Genomic DNA, 22,862 nt, shown 5'->3' with positions numbered 1-22,862 from the left:
AGCACTCACTAAGTGCTATAAAACGCATTCGACGAATTAAGGAAAACAAGGTGCCGTCGTTTTCACTAAGACGAAGAAGCAGGAAAAGCGCGGGCCAAGGCGGCCGCGTCGACCGGCGCTTTTCGGACCGCGGCCGGCGTACTCGTTTTATTTCTAAATTATAATAGTCACTGGTCTCAAAACATGGCTTAAGTACTATACACCTAAAATATATAAATTATTACAAATTAAGTAAGGCATTTACAACATCAGGGAATCTTAAGATTTACTTCATATTTACACGATACTAAACCACTAACTGTAACATCGTGTAAAAACAAAGACATTGACTAAACTTATTATCGGTAAAACAATTAAGTTTACATTATGTAAAATGGTCAAGATTTCGGCGATCTAATGACCTACGAAGCTTGATTTGTGCAATTATGTAAATATTATAGTGAGATTTTACAGCTTCGCTTTGGTCAATACAAAATTTTTTTGAATGACATAATATAACAAAGTTTTGAACATCTTTATCATAAAGCCATAGTCGTTTACAACTTAGCACTATCGTTTGGCACTGGCTTTTGTTAAGAAAAACATAAATAATAATAATATTAATAAATAAGTCTTAACAAAGACTCAAAATTGTAATAAATTCAGTTTTAGAAAATTATTATTTATAATTTAACATTTTAATCACAGTCATGATTGATTCATTAATTGAACGGTGCCACGACACTTTATGAAAAGTAAAATATAATATCGATTACTACATATGACACGAAATCTTATACTACTCCATCGGGATAATTTGAGCATTATTCTTGTGCATAGAAGAGTAGATGGAAATAATTATCACATAGGCGCTATCCTTGTGATCACGTGTTCAGTTAAAGTGACGAGCTCTGCGAGGTATTTCACCTCCGCCGCTTGGCTGAGACGGCGGCGGCGATCATCTGCCGCAGCATCGGCTCGGGGGTGCACGCCTTGGGGTCGCATTTCATTTGACCGTCTCCTCCGCATCTGTAATGAAATTAGCATAGACATTAGTTACTGATCACTCAACCTCGTATAGGTACTTCACATGAAGCGTAAGTGAAAAAAACTACTTCAGCGAAACTTAAACCTTTTAAATTGTCAAAAGAAAAGGAATGAAAATGAGTTTAACTTACGTGCAATGTAAACATGGTCCAGATGAAGCGCGAACAACTTCGCCCACTTTGTATGTATGTCCTTTTATTTGGCAGCCTCTTCTTTGTGCTGCGCCTTTGTATGCGTGGGGAAGGAAGTGTGGCGGCAATGTCGTGGTAGTTGTCGTCGTGGTCGTCGTAACATTAAGAGTAGTAGCCATAGCCACAGGACATTCGTATCGCGGACAACAGAATCCTTGTATTGGTTCTTCGTGGCAACCGTGAATTGGAGGTGGGCAGCTCTGTTGTAAGCAAATGATGTCGCTTCTGAAGCAGAAGCAGAAATCGCAAGGATCATCTCTAGGTATTTGCTGGGCTGAGACGTATACTTTTCCGCCGTAGCGACACGTGCCGGGTCCGAAAGCTTGGTCTTCCTCCACGTAGTCGGGCTCAGTGCCATATCCGCTGGTTCCTGCGCTGGGCGGGAATGGACTTTCGTCGTCTGGAACCTCATCTGTGGGATGCATGTCACCGAATCCAGGTTTCGATATTTCAGGAGAGGCTGTCGATGCAGGTTCTGTGGGTTTTTCTTCTGGCATATCATGAGGTTTCTCTTCTGGTACTTCTTGTGGTTTCATTTCGGGTACTTCTTGCGGTTTCTTCTCGGCCTCTTCCTCAGGTTTCTGCTCGGCCTCTTCCTCAGGTTTCTTCTCTGCGTCTTCAGGTTTCATCTTAATCTCATCCTCAGGTTTCTTTTCCACCTCATCCTCAGGTTTCATCTCAGCCTCTTCCTCAGGTTTCTTCTCGGCCTCTTCCTCAGGTTTCTTCTCAGATTCATCCTCAGGCTTCTTCTCAACCTCATCCTCAGGTTTCATCTCAGCCTCATCCTCAGGTTTCTTCTCAGCTTCGCCCTCAGGTTTCATTGCAGCCTCATCCTCAGGTTTCTTCTCTGCCTCTTCCTCAGGCTTCTTCTCGGCCTCTTCCTCAGGTTTCTTCTCAGATTCATCCTCAGGTTTCTTCTCAACTTCATCCTCAGGTTTCATCTCAGCTTCATCCTCAGGTTTCTTCTCAGGTTCGCCCTCAGGTTTCTTCTCGGTATCATCCTCAGGTTTCTTCTCGGTATCATCCTCAGGTTTCTTCTCAACCTCATCCTCAGGTTTCTTCTCGGGTTCACCTTCAGGTTTCATCTCAGCCTCATCCTCAGGTTTCTTCTCAGCCTCCTCCTTAGGTTTCTTTTCGACCTCATCCTCAGGTTTCTTTTCGACTTCATCCTCAGGTTTCTTTTCCATTTCATCCTCAGGTTTCTTTTCGACTTCATCCTCAGGTTTCTTTTCGATTTCATCCTCAGGTTTCTTTTCGACCTCATCCTCAGGTTTTTTCTTGGCCTCATCCTCAGGTTTCTTTTCGGCCTCATCCTCAGGTTTCTTTTCCGCCTCATCCTCAGGTTTCTTTTCCGCCTCATCCTCAGGTTTCTTTTCCGCCTCATCCTCAGGTTTCTTTTCGACTTCATCCTCAGGTTTCTTTTCGACTTCATCCTCAGGTTTTTTCTCGGTCTCATCCTCAGGTTTCTTTTCCGCCTCATCCTCAGGTTTTTTCTCAACCTCGTCCTCAGGTTTCATCTCAGCCTCATCCTCAGGTTTCTTTTTGATCTCGTCCTCAGGTTTCTTTTCGATTTCATCCTCAGGTTTCTTTTCGATTTCATCCTCAGGTTTCTTTTCGATATCATCCTCAGGTTTCTTTTCGACCTCGTCCTCAGGTTTCATCTCAGCTTCATCTTCAGGTTTCTTTTCTGCCTCTTCGTCAGGTTTCTTCTCGGCTTCTTCCTCAGGTTTTTTCTCAGCCTCATCCTCAGGTTTCTTCTCAGGTTCGCCTTCAGGTTTCATTGCAGCCTCATCCTCAGGTTTCTTCTCTGCCTCTTCCTCAGGCTTCTTCTCGGCCTCTTCCTCAGGTTTCTTCTTAGATTCATCCTCAGGTTTCTTCTCAACCTCATCCTCAGGTTTCATCTCAGCCTCATCCTCAGGTTTCTTCTCTGCCTCATCCTCAGGTTTCTTCTCTGCCTCTTCCTCAGGTTTCATCTCTGCCTCATCCTCAGGTTTCTTCTCTGCCTCATCCTCAGGTTTCTTCTCTGCCTCATCCTCAGGTTTCTTCTCTGCCTCATCCTCAGGTTTCTTCTCTGCCTCATCCTCAGGTTTCTTCTCTGCCTCATCCTCAGGTTTCTTCTCTGCTTCATCCTCAGGTTTCTTCTCGGCCTCTTCCTCAGGTTTCTTCTCGGCCTCATCCTCCGGTTTCTTCTCGGCTTCATCCTCAGGTTTCTTTTCGACCTCATCCTCAGGTTTTTTCTCTGCGTCTTCAGGTTTCATCTTAACCTCGTCCTCAGGTTTCATCTCGGTCTCTTCCTCAGGTTTCTTCTCAGATTCATCGTCAGGCTTCTTCTCAACCTCATCCTCAGGCTTCTTATCAACCTCATCCTCAGGCTTCTTCTCAACCTCATCCTCAGGCCTCTTCTCGGGTTGACCCTCAGGTTTCATCTCGGTCTCATCCTCAGGCTTCTTTTCGGTTTCATCCTCAGGTTTCTTCTCTGGCAATTCGGTTGGTTTTTCTTCTGGAATTTCTTCAGGCTTCTCTTTAGTTTGGTCTTCCGGAATTTGTGGTGTTGGTAGGGGTTTTTCAGGTTCAGTGAATTCTGGTTTTTCTGTGTACTTTTCTTCAGATTCATCCAAAGGTTTCTCGGTTCCCTCCGAAGGTTGTCCCTCAGCTTCTTCCAAAAGTTTCTTATCTGGTATCTCTGTAGGCGTTTCTTCTGCTTCTTCTACAGGCTTTCCAGTCATTGCTACAGGTTCTTCTAATGGCATTTCTGTTGGCTTTTCTTCGCCTTCTTCTGAAGGCTTTCCTTCTTGCCCTTCTTCGGGTAAGCCTAGAGGTTTTTCTGAAGGTGTTACCCCTCCTTCTAATGGCTTCTGTTCCACGTCTTCTACGGGTTTCTCAGTTATTTCTTCTTGAGCCTTCTCAGTAGATTTTTCAACAGATTGTTCAGTTGTTTCTTCCTGTGGTTTCGGTGCTAGCTCATCTTCGGGTTTTTCATCAGTTGGTTTATCCTCTGGTTTGCCAGATTCTAATTCTGGTTTTGAAGTTGAAATTTCCTCCTCTTCTATACTTGGTACTTTACCTGTTACAGTGCTAACTTCTTCAAGCATTGCTGTTTCATGTGACAACTCAGATTCTGTAACAGTTTCAGTCGGAACTTTTTCAGTCTGTACTGGAATTTCAATATCGGATATCGGTTGCTGTTCTTCTTTAGTGTCTTTAGTACCACTAGTAGTTGGAGCAACAGTCTGTTCACTTTCTTCGTCAAATGATGGTCGGGACGTTGTTAATTTTTCTTCTTCAGCTTCAGTAACTGCTGCTTGTCTTTCTGTAGTTGCTACCGGTTTTGGTTCCTTGTCATCAGATGGACCGGTAATATAATCTTCCTCAGTAGTGGCCTCAGTAGAGACTTCTTCAACTGGTTTGTGGCTATGTTCTTCCAATTCAACTACATCAGGAATAGTATGTTGATCAACTGATTCAGGTTCTTGCGTTCCATGTAGCATTGGTTCTTCCGTAGCCATCTCCGATTCATATCCTTCCGTTGCCTGTTCTGACGAAGGCTCCGTGACCATCGTTTCTGGTGATTTACGTGTGGTCAGTTCCATTACTGCCTCATCAGCTTCTTGTGGTTTTTCTGAAGGTTTATCTTCGCTTTCTGCTTCACCAGGTACGGAACCTGGCAATGAACTTGGTGTGGTTTCTTGTGATACCAAAACAGTGTATTTTTCTGGCAGATCCGAATCTGATAACGATGACGTTATATCTTGTGGTACTTTAGTAGATGATTCTAGAGGTTGTTTGGACGATTCTTCAGTTGTTGCTTTTTCTTGTTCAGAAACTAGGTCTTTTTCAGTTTCATGTGATGGCTCAGTTACCGCTGTGTCTAATCCCGTAGAACCTTCAGGTGAATAAGATGGTTTTTCGTCACTTGGTTTTTCTGTAGCCTTGGTTTCTTCTTCCTTATCCTTTGGCTCAAAGACTGGTTCTTGTTGCTCCACAGGAATGACCTCATGTGTAGGTTCAGTAACAGCTTCTAATAACACTGTAGATATTTCTTCAGGTGTTCGTGTGTAAGTTTCTTGAGGTGTTTCAGGCTTCTCTTCAGGTTTTTTAACGTGATGGTCTTCATCGGGTTTGTGCTCGGGAGTTCTTGAAGGCATTTCTTCGGACCCTTCTGTTCCAGTTTGATCTGGTGACGGTTTTTCGTGTGGTTCGCTAATACCCATTGTTGTTAATGCTTCAGCAGTTTCAGTAACTGGTTCTTCAGGTACTTTCACATGTGGTTCTGCTTCCTCTGGTTCTTTCACGTGTGATTCTGGAGCTCTGGTGACATATGGTACGTCACTTTCCGTAACAAGAGGTTCGGTTGGTTCTTCTGAACTCTCTTTTTGGACTATTGAAGGAACTGTAGTCTCCTGCATTTCAGAGGTTTGTTCTTGTTCGTGTTCAGATGGTTGTTCTTTTGTCTTTTCTGTAGTAACTGATTCTTTTTCTTGTTGTTCTGTTACAATATCTTCCGGAGCTGAGGTCTTTCCTGGTTCCTCATATACCGTAGGCGTTTTAGTTGTAATTGCTTCTGGAGCCTTTGTCTCCAGATCTTCCACTTCGGTTGTATCTTCGAAACCTGTTCGGTCGGGGGTCTTGGTTTCAATTTCTACATCTTCATATGGCGATGGTGTTTGGATATCAACGTCGACGTGTGGGATTTCATTTATGATGTCAGATTGTGTCGTAGACGATTCAGGTGTTTCTGGGTGAACTGGGATAAATGGCTCGGATGGTATTTTATCTGTTACTTGAGATTCTTCCCCTGGAAGTATGGAAGGTTCTTCCGTGCTAATTTCTTGTGGTTCAGTTATTCCTAGTTCAGGTTTCTCTGTCTTATGCGTTTCTTCCGGACTACTTGATGGCTGTTCGCTTACTAATGTAACTGGAGTTTCAGTAACAGTTTCATCTAATTCTGTTACTTTAGGTTCTTCCGCATGTTGATCTTCTTCGTCAGAGCTAGTGACAGCTGGTTTCTGTGTTATGTCTTGTGTTATCTCATTAGTATCAGGACTCTCAATAGGTTGTTCTTTATGCTTATCGTCAACTTCTTCTGGTTCTGAAGCAGTCGTCTTTTCACCCAACACTGAAGCTCTTGTTGTGGTTTCTCCTTTAATATCTTCATCAGATGCCTGGGTAGTATCCTTTTCTTTAGTGTCAGTTATTGGTGATTCTGAAGTGGCATGTAACTTGGTATCATCTTCTGAAACAGGTTCGCTAGGCTGTACCATCGGTTCGTCGGTAGAATACTCAGGTTCTTGGCCAGGCAAAGCGGGTTCGGGACTTAATTCATGTGATTGTGTAATGTATTCTCCAGGAGTTTCTGTGAATGGCTCTTGTTTTTCTGTTTTAACCATATCTGGAATTAGTCTTGTTACATCTTCAAATGGCTCTGACGTCTTTTCAGGAACGGACTCTGTGACACTTTCACCAAGATGATGCTCTGTAGGCGCGTTTGTAAATGGTTCTTGTTCAATTTCTTTCTCCGAAACCGTATGAGAGGTATAGGTATCAGGCTCCAACGAACTAGACGCTAATTTGCCCTCTGTGGTTACTTCTTGCTCGTATTCTGCAGTCATTTTGTGTTCGTCTAATTCTACTGGTTCCGAAATTTCAGTTGCCTTGTCGAAGATTTCATTTGATTCTGTAACATGTGGTTCCGTAACCTCATGTTTCATATCTGATTCTGATGTATATGGCACAGGCTCTTCGGTAACCTTGTCATGCTCATGTGGCATTGAGATTTCAGTTTGTTCTTGTTCAGGTACTTTAGTAGACATGACTTCATGGTGTTCTTCTAATTCTGTCTTTGTTTCTTCTGTTTCAGGAATACTTGTGGAAGAGTCCTGTGGCTTAATGGTTATATCGATATACTGTGGTTTTTCAGTAGATTCACCAGTTTCAGTTTCCAAATCAGATTTAGGTGTAACGTCTTCCAATTTGGTAACATGCGAGTCCATTTCTACTTCTTCAGGTCTCTTCGTAACAGCGTCAGTGTCACCGTACTTAGTTTCAACAGTTGCTGCGACTTCGGGCTCTGAGGTGGATATTTCCTCTTCTATCTCTGGTGATTTCGTAACTTTATCATCTTTATCAAATGTAGGCGCTGTAGTATGGTCAACATCAAGAGCCGGTTCGGTTCCACCAATTTTGTCTTCCGGAGATGCTGGTGCGTCTGTTGCTTGAGATAATGGACTAATTGTGCTACCTTCTTCTAATGTAGGTTCTATTTTTTCAGTTGGTTCGTGGTCACTCACACCTTCAGGTGATTTAGTTTCTTTTTCAGGTAATTCTGTTTCAATTTCATGTCTTGCGGTAGTTATTTCAAGCTGTTCTGTAGATTTAATACCCATATCTTCTGTTACTGGTATATTCTTATCATCATCACTGGATGGCACCTTTTGGAGACATTCAGAGTCTGAACAGTCCGAAGGTACAGAACCCTCCACTTCCCCGGTTTCTTTTCTTCTGCACGATGTTTCCGTACAAGGTTCAGTTATTTCACCTTGTGGTGTCTTACAATCTCCTTCACAGCTTCCACCTTCTTGTTCCGGAATAATAGGTTTATTGAGATCATCTGTGCCACAATCTGTTCCACTGCATCCAGTATGAACACTAATACATTCCTCACCTTCACACGGTACTGTCTCAGGTACGGGTACTTTACAATCCGATTCATTTTCGCCACAAAGTGGTGTATGTTTAACAGGTATAATTTCGGGTTCAATACCGCATTTGCCATTTTCGCATTGAGTTGTCGGCGTTTCTTGACAGTTGCCATCAGTACATGGTTGAGCTGGGAATGAACATTTACCATCATGGCAATCTTCTGATGGGGTTTCCGGCACTGCGACATGTCCATCACCACATCCAGCTGATCCACAATCACCCTCAACAGGAATGTCATGTTCTTTTTTCACTTCACATTCATCACCGTGGCACTCGATCGGTGAAGATGGCAGTGGGCTATCTGTTCCAGCCATTTGACTGTGTGGTTGAGGAGGTATGGTTTCTCCAGTTTCGCAAACGTATGTTGGACAGCATGCATCAGGCGAATCATAGGTAGGTTGACAATTATTCATATACTCTGGAGGGGGACTGCAAATAATTGGATCACATTTTATTATACTACTAACACATCTGCAGCCTGTATGGCAGTTATTTGAACTTGGTACATTGCTATTATTTCTATAAGTTATATCATTGAGTAAGCAATCGCCTTCTCCTGGAATACGGCCAGGCGGAAGAGTTGTTGAAATATCTTCAACTTCATTTTCTTCCGCACTTGTAGTTTCAGACTCGTCTACTTTTTCTACAGTTGCTGCAGTCGTTCCAGTATGAGCAAGCTCAACAGAGTCTGTAGTTATTTTTTCAGTTGACTTGCTATCTTCAGACGTTGTTATTTCTAAAGCTGATTCGGTAGTAGATTTCTGTGGTGGAATTTCTTCTTCAATGTCCTTCTGTGTAAATTCTGGTGTCAATGTTGTTTGTTTTTCAAGTTCTTCCATAAATGGTGCTTTAGTTTTCGAGCTTGTAACATCTTCTTCAGTTTCCTTCTCGACCTCTGGTGTCTGCGTAGACACTTTTTCAGGTTCAGTTAGATCATAGATTTTGGTAGGTTCTCCCAAAGAATCCTCCTTCCTGAAAGCTGATTCTGTGGTGCTTGAACTTTCTTCAGACTTAATTGTCACCACTGGCGTAGAGGCGTCTTCGGGCGAGGGTGTTTTTTCTTTACTTTCATCCGTTTTTTCATCACTTGTTGTTTCGGTAACCTCTGGTTCTTCCGATGGAGTTTTTTCCGTAATCGAAGGTTTAAACATTTCTTCATCACTTGCGTCACTTGGAACAGTGTTGAGACCCTTATCGGGTTCTGTAGTCTTTTCAACTTCTTCTAATGTAGGTGTTCTAAGTGTGGTCTTGCTGGGATAAGAAGATTCGTCTGTAGGTTCACTACTGATGTCAGGCGTTTCTGGCGTTAATTTGTAAGTATCATCAGTGATAGATGACTCCGTTGGTTCTTCATAACCACTTCCTTCAGGTTCTGTTATCATAGGAGGTTCAGTGAAAGCAGGTTCACCAGGTTCATGTCTGTAGCCACTGCCTTCAACTCCAACTCTTCTGGGAGGAGATAAGGTGGTGAGTTCTTCCAAATATGATTGAGTTGTGAATTCAGAAGGTGGCTCTGTGGTGACTTCGTCTCCTTCACAAATATAAGTATCTGGACAACATTGTCCTTCTCTTGGTGGTTGTGAGGCGCAGTTTTTGCCTTCATTTTCCATGGGCGTTCCACATTCTTGCACCACACAAACAATGTCTCCCTTCATACAATAACAATGTTCACATGCCTTTTCAGTTTTGATTAAAGCACCATCAGGGAAGATTTGATCATCGTGAACGCAATCCTGGGACATTTGCGTCACTGGTGACAAAGTGGTGGTAGTCAATAGGAAACCAGGTGTGGGTCGTACAGTCGTGGTCATGTCATCCAAAAGCAGCGTTGAATCCTCTGGGTGATCTGAAATAAAACATGAATATTCTAAGTAAAATCTGAAACTTGGGCCAATTGTTACAACTAATGAACGTTAAAAAACTATTAAGTTTACTTAATGGAGATTTTTATAGCAAATCATAATAAACTTACGATTATAAATTCGCTTTGCCAAAAAAAATGCAAATAAATAAAATAATAATTACCACAAGAGTAGCGGACAGGACAGCAGACGTCTTTGTGGTAGATAGGAGTACATCCATCCACATGAAGAGTACACTCTTGCATAACACAGGTCGTCATATTTCGAATGCAGTAGCAGTGTTCGCATGGTTTGTTCGGAGTCGGCGGTACTTTCGAGCCCTCGGGGAAGTATTTTCCGTTGATGCTGCACCCGTATTTGTCTAATTTTCCAAGACCAGTGGCGCCATACTCGGCAGGCGATGTTGTTGACGTTGATGTTAGTAGATCAACTGGAACTAAGAATAAAAATAATAAGACATAGAAAAGAGAATCTAAGAAAAAAAAAACGAAATTAATTTTGGAATAAAACAGTGTCATGATAATACTCGTACATACATAAAGAAATAGATAGGTAGTTATCTAATTCTTCTAATATTTATCATCAGTTAGAGCAGGTTTTATGAAATCATATTAGTAATAGTCCCGTAACCCCCTCGTGGTAAGCAACGATTGTCAACACAGTGAGTTCACCGCAATTTAATAGTTCTGCGGCGTAGTTCGAACCCGCGTTCCGGAGACTTGGTGACATTTCATCCGAGAAAATCTGATCCGCGGATGAGTTGTCTCCCTTTCAAATGGCAATGCCAGATTTTGTATGGAAGGTGGCGTCTTTTTTTTTTCGCGCGGCCATCGACCAAACTTTGTTTTTTGATTACAAAATAGTGTAATAAACCAAACTTACTATGACATGTATACCTCTAAACTCAGTCTGAACTGAGTTACGAGCGTTAGAAGTTTGATGATTTACATACTAGATTTGCATTTTGCGCGCAAGTTTTGTAAGAAATTGCAACAAAATATTGCGCTATTTTTTTATTGCGCTGATTCTGCTCCACACTGATGTCTGGAGCCTTTAATGGATGGTATTGCTTGTTTACACATACAATGTCACTATTTTGTTGCAATTTCTTACAAAACTTGCACGCAAAAAGCAAATCTAGTATGTAAATCATCAAACTTCTAATGCTCGTAACTCAGTTCAGACTGAGTTTAGAGGTATACATGTCATAGTATGTTTGGTTTATTACTCTATTTTGTATCCAAAAAACATGATTTGGTCGATGGCCGCGCGAAAACAAAAAGACGCCAATTTCCGGCATTGTCTTTTGTTAGGTGTCGAATCATCCGGAAAACATTTATCTTCGGATCAAACGTCACCGTTTCTAACTTGGAAGATAGATCTAATTTAATTAAATTACCTAATATATTTCGGATGAGACTACACTTCCAAGTTTGAAACGGACACTATTGGGCTATTGTCGCTTTAAATCTCTAATTAATTTTATATACAATACAAACTAAAAAGTAAAGCAACAATAAAATATTTACCATCTGGGCAAGTGACGATAGGGCAGCACTGGTCTGCCCGCTTCTCAACAGTGCAGTCCTGGCCGATGGGCTTCGTGAACGGGCATACCCGCAGGTAGCACATCAACATGCGGTTGTGGCAAGTACAGTTCAGGCAGGGCTCGTTGGTCATAATGCGGTCTCCCTCGCCATAGTGCTGGAAATTGTAGTAACATCCCTCAACTGGACCTGAAACGCAAAAAGTTTTCTGTTAATAAAAAATATCTCGTAGTATTAAAAAATATATAGATTTAATTTATTCTAAGATGATGCTCTGGTATCTTAATTACATCTATAAAGATAGAAGATAAGTTAAGTAGTTTTATTAGCACTGTTCAATACGGAACATAAAAAATTAAAAAAGTAAAAAATATTGTCTATGATTAGATTGGTCTTTGCTCTATGCTCTCTCTTCTATTTTGGAGCGCAGCGCAGCCATATTGTGTGCATTTATAAATTGGTTTCAATAAATCAAATTTTGCTATAAAATACTCCGCCTGTTTTATTTAACAAGCACAGTTTTTATATTATTATTTATTTATTACCAATGCGAGCTACGAAGCTCAACATAAAACTGGTAGTTGTGGTTACAACCCACGCAACTACGTCAGCCTTTTATAAATTTTATGAATGAAAAATCGAAAGTAGACAGTTGTTTAGACAGTGATTGCTCATATCGACAGTCATCAATTAGATAAAGGCCGACAAAACCGTTAAAATAACAGCGTGACGAGTTACGACTACGACGCTACGAGCTACGAAACATTGAACGCTACGGCTACGAAATATGAACTTATCAAGTATCTTTTAAAGCACTCACAGACTGTGAAATCTTTTGATTTTAATTTGATTTTCTTATTTAAGTTCAGTTAATGAGCAGTAGTAGTATTAACAAATTATAATATGATATATGAAGTATAGATATAGTGATAGTGCTACATAATTTAAATTGTAAGTGTAGAGTGACTTGCAATACATACCATCGTATAAATCTAATGCAGTCTGGTTGCTAGCCGTAGGAGCTGGAAAAGATAAAATTTTAAAATTAAAAATAAGTTAGTAACTAATTGCGTTGACTAAACGCAAGTTTATTAGATAACACATAGCGGTAAAAATTAAAGAAATTTGCTCTAAGTCGGTGCTTTAGAAAAATATAATTGGGACAGTTAAAATTTATACCTTGTCGTTTTATGAAGTTGTTGATGACCAATGGTGCAGAACTCAATAGAGTAGATAATATTGCTTAAGTTATGAAGTCGTCGTTATTAAAGTATTTTAGTTTCAAATGTATTCGATACTGGTCGAGAATGCTTTAGTGCATTAAGTTCGCCTTATGTACAAATTTATTTTGGCATAAAAGTTTAAATAAATAAATGCAGTAGCTAACTTGTTGGAATCACACAATAACTTAAACGTGTAAGAACCATAAATTTGTAAGCAAGCGCAATCAGTACAATCGGAAAGCGACGTGTGGAAAATTAGTTCCGCCTGCGTACTATGCCATTGAAAATTCAATATTCTGGACATTACATTGGTACTTGATTACTTTCCATGCTACGTTACTCTAAGGACCGTTATAACGATAGCTGTATACAATCTTTCAATTCATTCAATAAAATTTTGAGTAAGCTAACATTATCACTAGAAGCTTCAACAACGTGTAGCAGCTAGTATAATGGAATTTGACGTTGGTTTATTAAAGTTTAGTGATTTTATATGAGAAATCTTAACAGCTTTGATAACTTTGGAACTTGGAATGTATTTAAAATCTATTTTAAATAAATTTGTCATGAAATGTTTATGAAAATTATGCGTTAATTCTAATGCTCCTTAACCGCACGAGAAAAATGTCGATGCAGAGTTAAAGGCGGTGTTCCGAGAACGTTTTACTGCTGTTTTATGAGTCGACTTATTAAGCACGTCACAGCTGGACAGGATATTAGCTGCAAATCGCCCGAGAGCCGCCATCGGTCATCGTCTTAAGTCTTAAAGTCGTTTTACATATCCGTTTTACTGCGTATAATTACTGAAGCGAGCGGCGAAAGCGACAAAGCTGTAATTAAAGTAACGGAGCGCGTCGTTAACATCGAAACCACGACTTTACTGCGATCCGATACTTAGGGCAAAAGTCATAACGCCGGAGGAAACGTCTAGTATGTAATCGATTGACGGATATTAAGCCACTAGATGCATAAAGATACCGTTCACCCTGCGGTTGCAACGCCCATGGCTCTCCGATTGTCTGTGTAGGACTCGCGCCATGCCCATAGCAGCGCCTTCTCGTATCAAAACCGGCATCTTGACGTCAAAAATCACGCACGCGCCATAAATACAAGTTAATTAATGCATCGAAATGAACTCTTTAATTACCGCCTATGTCGAAATGGTATTACTTATCGAGCGGGCGATTGGCTATTACAGGGGTATTCGTAATGTAATCATACACCTGAGTGTATCTCGGCCTGTGTTCAGTAATGGGTTGCAAGATTACCAATCTGTACCGTATTGTATCGGCTACCGTAGCATTATAGGATCGCGAGGGTGGCCGACGAGACTGACTGTTGCGGTTAAGGCACGAGCAATTGATCACGTTTGGTAGTGCGGTGTGTTTGGGCTTATCAGGGTACCGACGGCACCGTTAGCGAAGCTCTTGTCTCGCCCGCGCTGTATAAGGCGCGTGCGCGGTGGCGCCTCCGCCGCGCTCCTACTAAGCAGATCGTCCATCTAACGGTCGCCAGGAATGTCGTTAGCATCCAGTTCTGCCTATCGCGATTCAATTATGTTTTTCGATTGACATCACTCAAAAAACCCCAAAATCAACGGGAAAACACGTTCGATATCGGTCAATTTCCTTAATGACGCTTATTTGAAAAACTATAAAATTTAAACTGCACATCTATGACGATTACAAATCAATGTAGGCGTAGAATGTCTATTTTAAATTCCGCACCACGACGACACACACGAAGCATGAGTATTTAACTGAATAAAAATTCCTAAGTAAATTCGTGACGTATGTGTGTTCCCATCTTGAAATTCCCATGAAACCTAATGAATCGCTTTTACGTATAAGTGTGACGTTATAAATGGCTTTGCACGAACAAAAAACTACTTAATGCAAAATCGTGCGCTTAGCAACATGGCCCGAGGCAATCGAAATGAGGAGGCAGCTTGAATTTAAAATTTGCACTACATTAATATGGATTGTTGTTTCAATGAATGAATGTCAGCGTGGTCGCCATTCGTGATGAAGTTCACACGGGTAGACGTATACATTGTAGGCCGCATTTAAATATACTTCCTATGTATAGCGTAAATTCAATGCGAATTCTTTGAAGTAACCGTGCTGCGGGTACTAAATCTGAGTGCAGACCAAAATAGCATCATCTAACAGCATGCACCGCGAAACAGACACGCACGGGCCTTTACAGTTATTCGGTACAACGACCAGGGTGCGCGGGCGCGCTGACTCACGGGACGCTGGGGCGAGCGCCACTCGCCAAGTCGCCATGCGAATTCTTCACTGTTTAAGGTCCTCAAAAGTAACACACAATCTATCAACTCTCGTTACCGCTGGAAAAGAGAAAGAGGGAAATCTGAACACCAAAATCGCACTGGCCGCTTTCTTTCGAGTTCACGAGCTCGGGTTTTTCCTTTATAATTTAAACGCATATAAGATAATACTATTTTATTAGACAAACATTAAGATATCGATTATTTTACTGATATTATAAAACACCGAACACTATGAATTTCTACATCAATTCCAGTTTTTGCGAATTTCCAATAATACCGCAAAACTTGAACTTGATCTCTACAAACATTATCAAAATTTGCATACGTACAAATAACTTACGACTCCCATTATTTTTGTGAGACGTCAGATTAAATAAAAGGTTTTAAGTTGGCGAATTTGTTATATTGATTTTATCGATATTATGTTGTCAAAATAGTAGTTAATCACGAGAATTTTTTTTTTGCAAACTAATGGTGTTGGAATTTTAAGTCTGTCAAGTCAGCTGTTGGGTATAAATTGCTAACACATACCTACATGGGCTTACGTAAAACAAGCATATTACTGTATAACGGTACTGTCTATTAAACGGCGCAAGCTCACTGAATTAGTAACGTAATATATCAATAAGAGATCAATACCCTCACAACCAGTTTCATAACTAGACAAGTTACACTAGAGCTGTCAAGGTTATCTAGCATCTAGATTGCTAATTAGTTTTTATTTTTCAACCGACACTGAATCGACCGGTCAAGTTTATTGTTGCCTTTTTAGAAAACGTAATATACTGGTCGTCATTTTGATCAATCACAAAGAGTATTGACGTTATTTTCCAATTTTCTTTGATTTTCTTTGATTTTCACACGACAGTGAAAAGAAGAATCCCTAAATCAAATTATATTTTGCACATTAGATCGCTGTGACTCAACATTGTATTTATTTATGCTGCCTCCAGTAGCACTAAGCTCTAATATTGACGTTATTTTCCAATTTTCTTTAATTTTCACACGATAGTGAAAGAAAGAAGAATCCCAAACTCAAATTATGTTTTGCATATTAAACCGCTGTGATTCAACATTGTACTCGTATTTATTTATGAAGGCTCCAGTAGCACTAAGCTCTAATGTTGGCGTTATTTTCCAATTTTCTTTAATTTTCACACGATAGTGAAAGGAAGAAGAATCCCTAAATCAAATTACGTTTTGAATACTAGACCGCTGCGACTCAACACTGTATTTATTTATGCTGCCAGTAGCACTAAGCTCTAATGATTTTACATACAGATAAATGATGACTCTTCCTGAGCGCCAGTGGTATAATTAGCGAGGCTTGTTCCGCTATCAAGATCTATCACCCGAGCATGATGTTTGGACAAGTGCATAATTATTAAGATAATCTTCAGCGCGAAACCCGTTTTGATTTGAGCCACGATCGATTGAACAATAAATGTGTTGTATGTATATGATATACTTATGAGTAGGTAGGTGTTAACTCAACTGATTAATACCCAACTTTTCACTTGGATTCTTTTGTCTCAAATCACTGAGAATTAAAATAATAATATCATTTTATAGCTACTTTGTTGAAGTTGATAAAGATAGAACGATGTTTTAATCTAGACTTAGGCTAATTCTCTGCAAGAAATTTGCACAAGCCAAACTTAATTAAACTTCAATATACCTACCTACCGCATCTTTACAATCGCCCTATTCATTGCGATAATTACTTTTCCAGCTCTTTGTTTCCGAATTTCGCCTCACAGATTTTAGTCCGTATATTTTGTTCCCCCCGTCTGCTTTAGTTGTGTTTTATTTGTAACGTACGCTTAAAGGGTGAACCTAATAAAATATATTTACAAGTAATTGCTTCAAATAAGTTAATATGGCGTTTTCAATATGATATGACGTCAACGATATCGTTGCCATAGAAAAACTGTTCANTTTTGTATAGGGTAATTCCAGGATACATGCCCCAGTGGGATAGGTGCCGCGATTTTAAGTACACTATGTTACAAGCAACTTAGCCTAAAGTTGTAGTACGTATAATAACAAGGGACCTCCCCTTACCACTTTTCGCCTCGCAAACCATCAAAGAGTGCATTCGTTTAGCCAGTGAGAGCAAAAATCTTCCGCGGCCAGACCTTAGCGAGCGTCGAAATAATATTGGTAAGTATTTTTTAATGGATAATTTTTTTGTTAGCTGTAAAATGTAACAGATTTTTATATAATTTGATAGACTATCTTATAAATTATACGGGATAGATATGTTTAATTAGATTTTTTGTGTTATTATATTTTTTATTAAAAACGGCACCTATCCTATGCTAAAAGGATAGTTGCCTAATTTTTTTTGGGTATAGATGCCCTTAGGGCCATGTCCCATGCACCTAGGAGCATCTATCCCAACCTGCTCTTTTTGTCACAGGTAGCAAGTAAGAAGAAAAAAAGGATGTAGTACGGCTAACCTTAGGAAAGTAATAAATAGGGTGCCCTACTGATCGAATTACCTTTTTACCCGACTGCGCTAGAAGGAGTAGTATTATTTTTAGTAAAAAAATATTAAATTTCATTTTTAATTCATTTAATAACAAACAATCTTAAATAATAATACTTGGCTTGTTTGATTTCAAAATGTATTTGATCCTTAGAATTCAAAAACTGTATTAACGAGTCATCTATCCCTGCATCAGTCATCTATCCTTTGAAGCAATCATACAGTTAGTCTTCTATCCCCCACATTAGGCGTCTATCCCACTTTTTAGAGGTCAATTAAAATGGCATTTACTCAGAATCGGTATAACTTAAACTAAAATAATTATAGTAATATCATAGACGAAAGACCAAATTTTACAGATACTAAGGTCAAATTGTTGATAAAAATTTACTGACTGAGTTACAGAGCTGTTTCAAAAAGTGGGGCATCTATCCTGGACTTACCCTACACCCTATACATCTCCCGACAAGTCCCCTTAATTATGGGGTGGTTGGGGTTTACCTCTATAAGCGTGTAACATAGCCAATTTGAGAGACCGATCGATTCAGCAAATATTTGCAGTTATAACTGTCTGTTTTATGAGTCGATACGAAACCAATTAAAGATATAGCTAGCGTGAAGTCAGGTTTAATTTGCGGTCTGCTAAGTTTGAAAACACATTTATCTGTGGCCCCAAATTCGTTTTCTGTTTCTTCAGCACAAAGACGTGGTTCCATAAAGAGAGTATTGCGATCCGTGTTGTGTCTCGCGCATAATTTAATGCTGCTGAGATCGCGGGCCAAGTCATAAGACTCGCGGGCAGACGCGTTGAGCGCGAGCGGCGAACTTGAGCCGGCGCAGTATCGCGCGCGGTCATCTCACGAGCGACGTATTCCGGGTCACGAGACTACACAACGGTAGATACTCGTTTCAACCACCATCAAATATTATAATTATACGGAAATTTATTATGAATGACTAACATTGTTAGTATTTCACGCTTAAATCAATTTGAGCTTTTTATTTGTTGGAAAGCAAGCTAAAGTAATGACACCTTTTTAAATATTTAAAGAGATTCGGATGCAGAGAATTTATGATGATTCAAATTGAATATTAAGTTGTTAGAATGTTTAATATTTTAGTTTTACATGTCCATTTTCTAAAACTAGTTATTTATTTTGTCTTATCTTTAGATAGTATCTAAGGTTCAAAACACTATATTTTAAGAATTATTACGGCGTAGACTAATTCCAATTAAATTTTTGAGCATTCTTTTCGCAATAAATTGATTGTAGTAGAGTCGATAGCAAGGTGATATTAGGAGAAACTGAATAATATACTCGTATAACCAGTTTCTTATTTCTTCCAAAGCTTAGAACGACTTCATAAACGCAAGCAAGATTCAATTATGTTAACTATGACAGTTTATTTTATGTATTATTGTAGAAAATATGAGTTCCGTAATGCACTAAAAGTTTTTCATCGTGGTAGAGTAAAAATGGGAACTAATCACATTATGCTATTTCCTTTCAACAAGTCGAGTTCGTTAGTTCAGAGGAAGTACCTACGTATATAGCCCTTGGTATATTAGGAAATCAAATATGAATTCAGGCGTATGCATGCGGAAAATAGGCTAGTTGCCTAAAAAAATTTTTTTAGTCCGTAATGTTTAATATCAAAAAATATTGGACACATATATTTTTATTTGTCAATCTAACAAATAATTACATAGTTATGGTGCGTTGAAGTTGCGCACGACGGCACAACGTGCGGCATTTTTAAGAGCCATTTTACATTTTCGTGCGNGATGCAATGGCCACCTCCGTAACAAAACAATAGAACCCTATGGAGTTAAGGCTTGTGTGATGCGCCTTGACGAATATTTCGTATCCAGGGTCCGATGTTGGAGCTGTAAGGGGGCAGATTTTTTTTTCACTATGTGACTGTCTTTATTTTGTACTTAATATATTTTACATATTTTACCTATTCGTGTTTCATTATTTGTATCCAGGGTCCGATGATGGAGCTGTAAGGGGGCAGATTTATTTTTCACTATGTGACTGTCTTTATTTTGTACTTAATATACAGGGTGTTTGGCGCATCGTGTGCCAAAATTATTTGGCGGATAGAATAGGTCATTTCCTATATTTTCAGCCCCCATAACACGTTCCATGCCAGGCGGCTACTTTTATATGAATTTTTTTAGTAATTTAACCAAAATACCCAAATTGCATCATTTAATTTCGATTTAAAAAGAAACTACTAGGCGTAGCCTCAAAGTAAATATTTTGTTTTGACGTGCATTGATGTAGGGTTGCATCAAATCTAAATTTACTGGCAAATATCATCTAGTTTTTTTTTAATTCAGCTTTGAAGTTTTCCGAAAAGTTAAAAATGGACTGAACAATTAAGTTTACATGGCTATAATAAAAAAATTAAAAGAGATAGCGATCTTCAGATTTTATCAAAACTTCTCTAGTCTATCCCCATTCAAACGGTATACTAATCTTGTTTAAATAATAACAAGAACTTCACAAATTCCTTAAATTAGTGCATTGTCTCTACTCGGACTGATATTCAAATTTTGAATTTTGAACTTTGTTTTTACTTTACAATAAGTTCAAAGCAGGTAAAAACTTCACAAAATATTTACTTTGAGGTTACACCTAGTAGTTTTTTTTAAATTGAAATTAAATGATACGATTTGGGTATTTTGGTGAAATTACTAAAAATTAATATAAAAGTAGCCGGCTGGCATGGAACGTGTTATGGGGGCTGAAAATATAGGAAATGACCCATTCTATCCGCCAAATCATTTTGGCACACGATGCGCCAAACACCCTGTATATTTTACATATTATACCTATTCGTGTTTCATTATGAATCGAAATATAAGAGACTTATTAAACTCTATTAAAAATTTAAATTAATTTATCAAGTTTGAATACCTCATTCTACCTTAAAATTAATAACTTAAATCAAGTCTTAATACGGTCACGGCTCAAGATTTTTTTGTCCATTTCAGCGTTCTTTTTACTCTTTTGACGTTGCGTTGACAGCTTTTACCTAAATTCGCGCGGAATATTTTTGTGAAATGGCTCTTAAAGCAAGCGTTGACGTCACGGGCCTCTTCTTATGAACTTTGGGGCGCTTTATCTCTTTAAATTTTCATTAGTTTGAAAAAGTGAAAAATACATGTAGAGTATTTTTTGATAAGTTAACTGACGGACTAATTTAAACTCTTGCTTTTTGACCCAGGCAACATCCCCATTGTCCAAGTCCAAGTGCTAGCCCGCACACCGAAGTATGGGCGACGCAGGGGTGGGGAAAGAAGAAAGTAACCGAGATGGTGTTCACACTACACTCGCGAGCAAAAGTATGGAATCACTTACATGAAGTTGTTTCCACGCGATCTTGTGTACTAACGAATTTGTTAGTAACAAAAAAAGTAGCACCATTTTAAAGATTAAACTTTTTACTTTAAATTGATACCAAATTCATTTAAATCACACCAGTATTTAAAAAGATATCCCGGCTGATGTGAAGAAGTAACGAAAAAGACATGTATCAACTGTTTGATACGTCGCGAGTTGCGGCCTATTTACCCCCCATAAAAGCAAGTGTTTTCGGATTTTTGCTTTCACACGTTGATCCATACACATCTCCGCTTCTTTTGACACTTTACCTGGGATTCTACACCTTCAGAAGCAGCACAAATCGTTGCACTATTGCAAGAAGGGCTCAGCCAGCGGGCTGTCGCACGTCAGCTCCACATAAGCCAGTCCTGGGTTTCGAAAGTTTGAAGACGCTTTCGGGATACCGGTGGCTTTATCCTGAGACCAAGTTCTGAACATTGCCGGTGCACATCGCAGAGGGAAAACCGTTTTTTCATGTCAACTTCTCTACGAAATCGTCATTTGACTGGTATCGACGTCCAGCAAGAGCTCAGAAATGTTCGTAGGATAGCTGTTAGCGAGTGGACAGTTCGTCTAAGATATGAGCAATAAAATGCAAGCGTTGACGTCACGGGCCTCTTCTTATGAACTTTGGGGCGCTTTATCTCTTTAAATTTTCATTAGTTTGAAAAAGTGAAAAATACATGTAGAGTATTTTTTGATAAGTTAACTGACGGACTAATTTAAACTCTTGCTTTTTGACCCAGGCAACATCCCCATTGTCCAAGTCCAAGTGCTAGCCCGCACACCGAAGTATGGGCGACGCAGGGGTGGGGAAAGAAGAAAGTAACCGAGATGGTGTTCACACTACACTCGCGAGCAAAAGTATGGAATCACTTACATGAAGTTGTTTCCACGCGATCTTGTGTACTAACGAATTTGTTAGTAACAAAAAAAGTAGCACCATTTTAAAGATTAAACTTTTTACTTTAAATTGATACCAAATTCATTTAAATCACACCAGTATTTAAAAAGATATCCCGGCTGATGTGAAGAAGTAACGAAAAAGACATGTATCAACTGTTTGATACGTCGCGAGTTGCGGCCTATTTACCCCCCATAAAAGCAAGTGTTTTCGGATTTTTGCTTTCACACGTTGATCCATACACATCTCCGCTTCTTTTGACACTTTACCTGGGATTCTACACCTTCAGAAGCAGCACAAATCGTTGCACTATTGCAAGAAGGGCTCAGCCAGCGGGCTGTCGCACGTCAGCTCCACATAAGCCAGTCCTGGGTTTCGAAAGTTTGAAGACGCTTTCGGGATACCGGTGGCTTTATCCTGAGACCAAGTTCTGAACATTGCCGGTGCACATCGCAGAGGGAAAACCGTTTTTTCATGTCAACTTCTCTACGAAATCGTCATTTGACTGGTATCGACGTCCAGCAAGAGCTCAGAAATGTTCGTAGGATAGCTGTTAGCGAGTGGACAGTTCGTCTAAGATATGAGCAATAAAATTTGACTCCAAAAAGGCCTGCCACAGGCTGGAAACTGACGGCAGGTCACCGACAAGCACGCTTTCAATTAGCTCGCACTCGGAAGGCGAGTAATGGAGGCGAGTTTTGTTCTCCGATGAATGCAGACTGTTTTTGCAGTGCAGCAGTCGAAGAGGTCGGGTCTATAGACGGCCTGGGGAGCGATTTGTGCAGTCCTGCTTCGCTAAAACATTGGCTTATGGGGGTGGCTTGCTCGACTTCCCATCGAGATGTGTAGGAGCAAATTGAAAGCGTGCTTATCGCTGACCTGCCGTCAGTTTCAAGCCTGTGGCAGGCCTTTTTGGAGTCAAATTCTATTGTTTATATCTTAGACGAACTGTCCACTTGCTAACAGCTATCCTACGAACATTTCTGAGCTCTTGCTGGACGTCGATACCAGTCAAATGACGATTTAGTAGAGAAGTTGACATGAAAAAACGGTTTTCCCTCTGCGATGTGCACCGGCAATGTTCAGAACTTGGTCTCAGGATAAAGCCACCGGTATCCCGAAAGCGTCTTCAAACTTTCGAAACCCAGGACTGGCTTATGTGGAGCTGACGTGCGACAGCCCGCTGGCTGAGCCCTTCTTGCAATAGTGCAACGATTTGTGCTGCTTCTGA

General features: G+C 39.8%; 1 protein-coding gene across 1 annotated transcript in view; it reads right to left on the bottom strand.

Moving 5' to 3' along the window:
• Nucleotides 1-464: 464 nt before the first annotated feature.
• LOC114350352 (titin-like) overlaps nt 465-22,862 on the bottom strand; it is a 43,644-nt gene continuing 21,246 nt past the window's right edge. Inside the window, exons 3-7 of the mRNA XM_028301126.1 lie at nt 12,306-12,347; nt 11,308-11,514; nt 9,942-10,214; nt 1,158-9,762; nt 465-1,008 (exon numbers count right to left, since the gene is read on the bottom strand). Of these exons, the coding sequence (XP_028156927.1) occupies nt 903-1,008; nt 1,158-9,762; nt 9,942-10,214; nt 11,308-11,514; nt 12,306-12,347 (9,233 nt within the window). The 3' untranslated portion in view covers nt 465-902. The remainder of the gene's footprint in view (nt 1,009-1,157; nt 9,763-9,941; nt 10,215-11,307; nt 11,515-12,305; nt 12,348-22,862) is intronic.

The sequence above is a fragment of the Ostrinia furnacalis genome, unplaced genomic scaffold (assembly GCF_004193835.3).
Source record: "Ostrinia furnacalis isolate ACB-3 unplaced genomic scaffold, ASM419383v2 OfSCF0075, whole genome shotgun sequence".
NCBI classification, from domain to species: Eukaryota; Metazoa; Arthropoda; class Insecta; order Lepidoptera; family Crambidae; genus Ostrinia; species Ostrinia furnacalis.
Note: the sequence above shows the minus strand (reverse complement) of the source record. Positions and strands in the feature narration are given on the sequence as shown.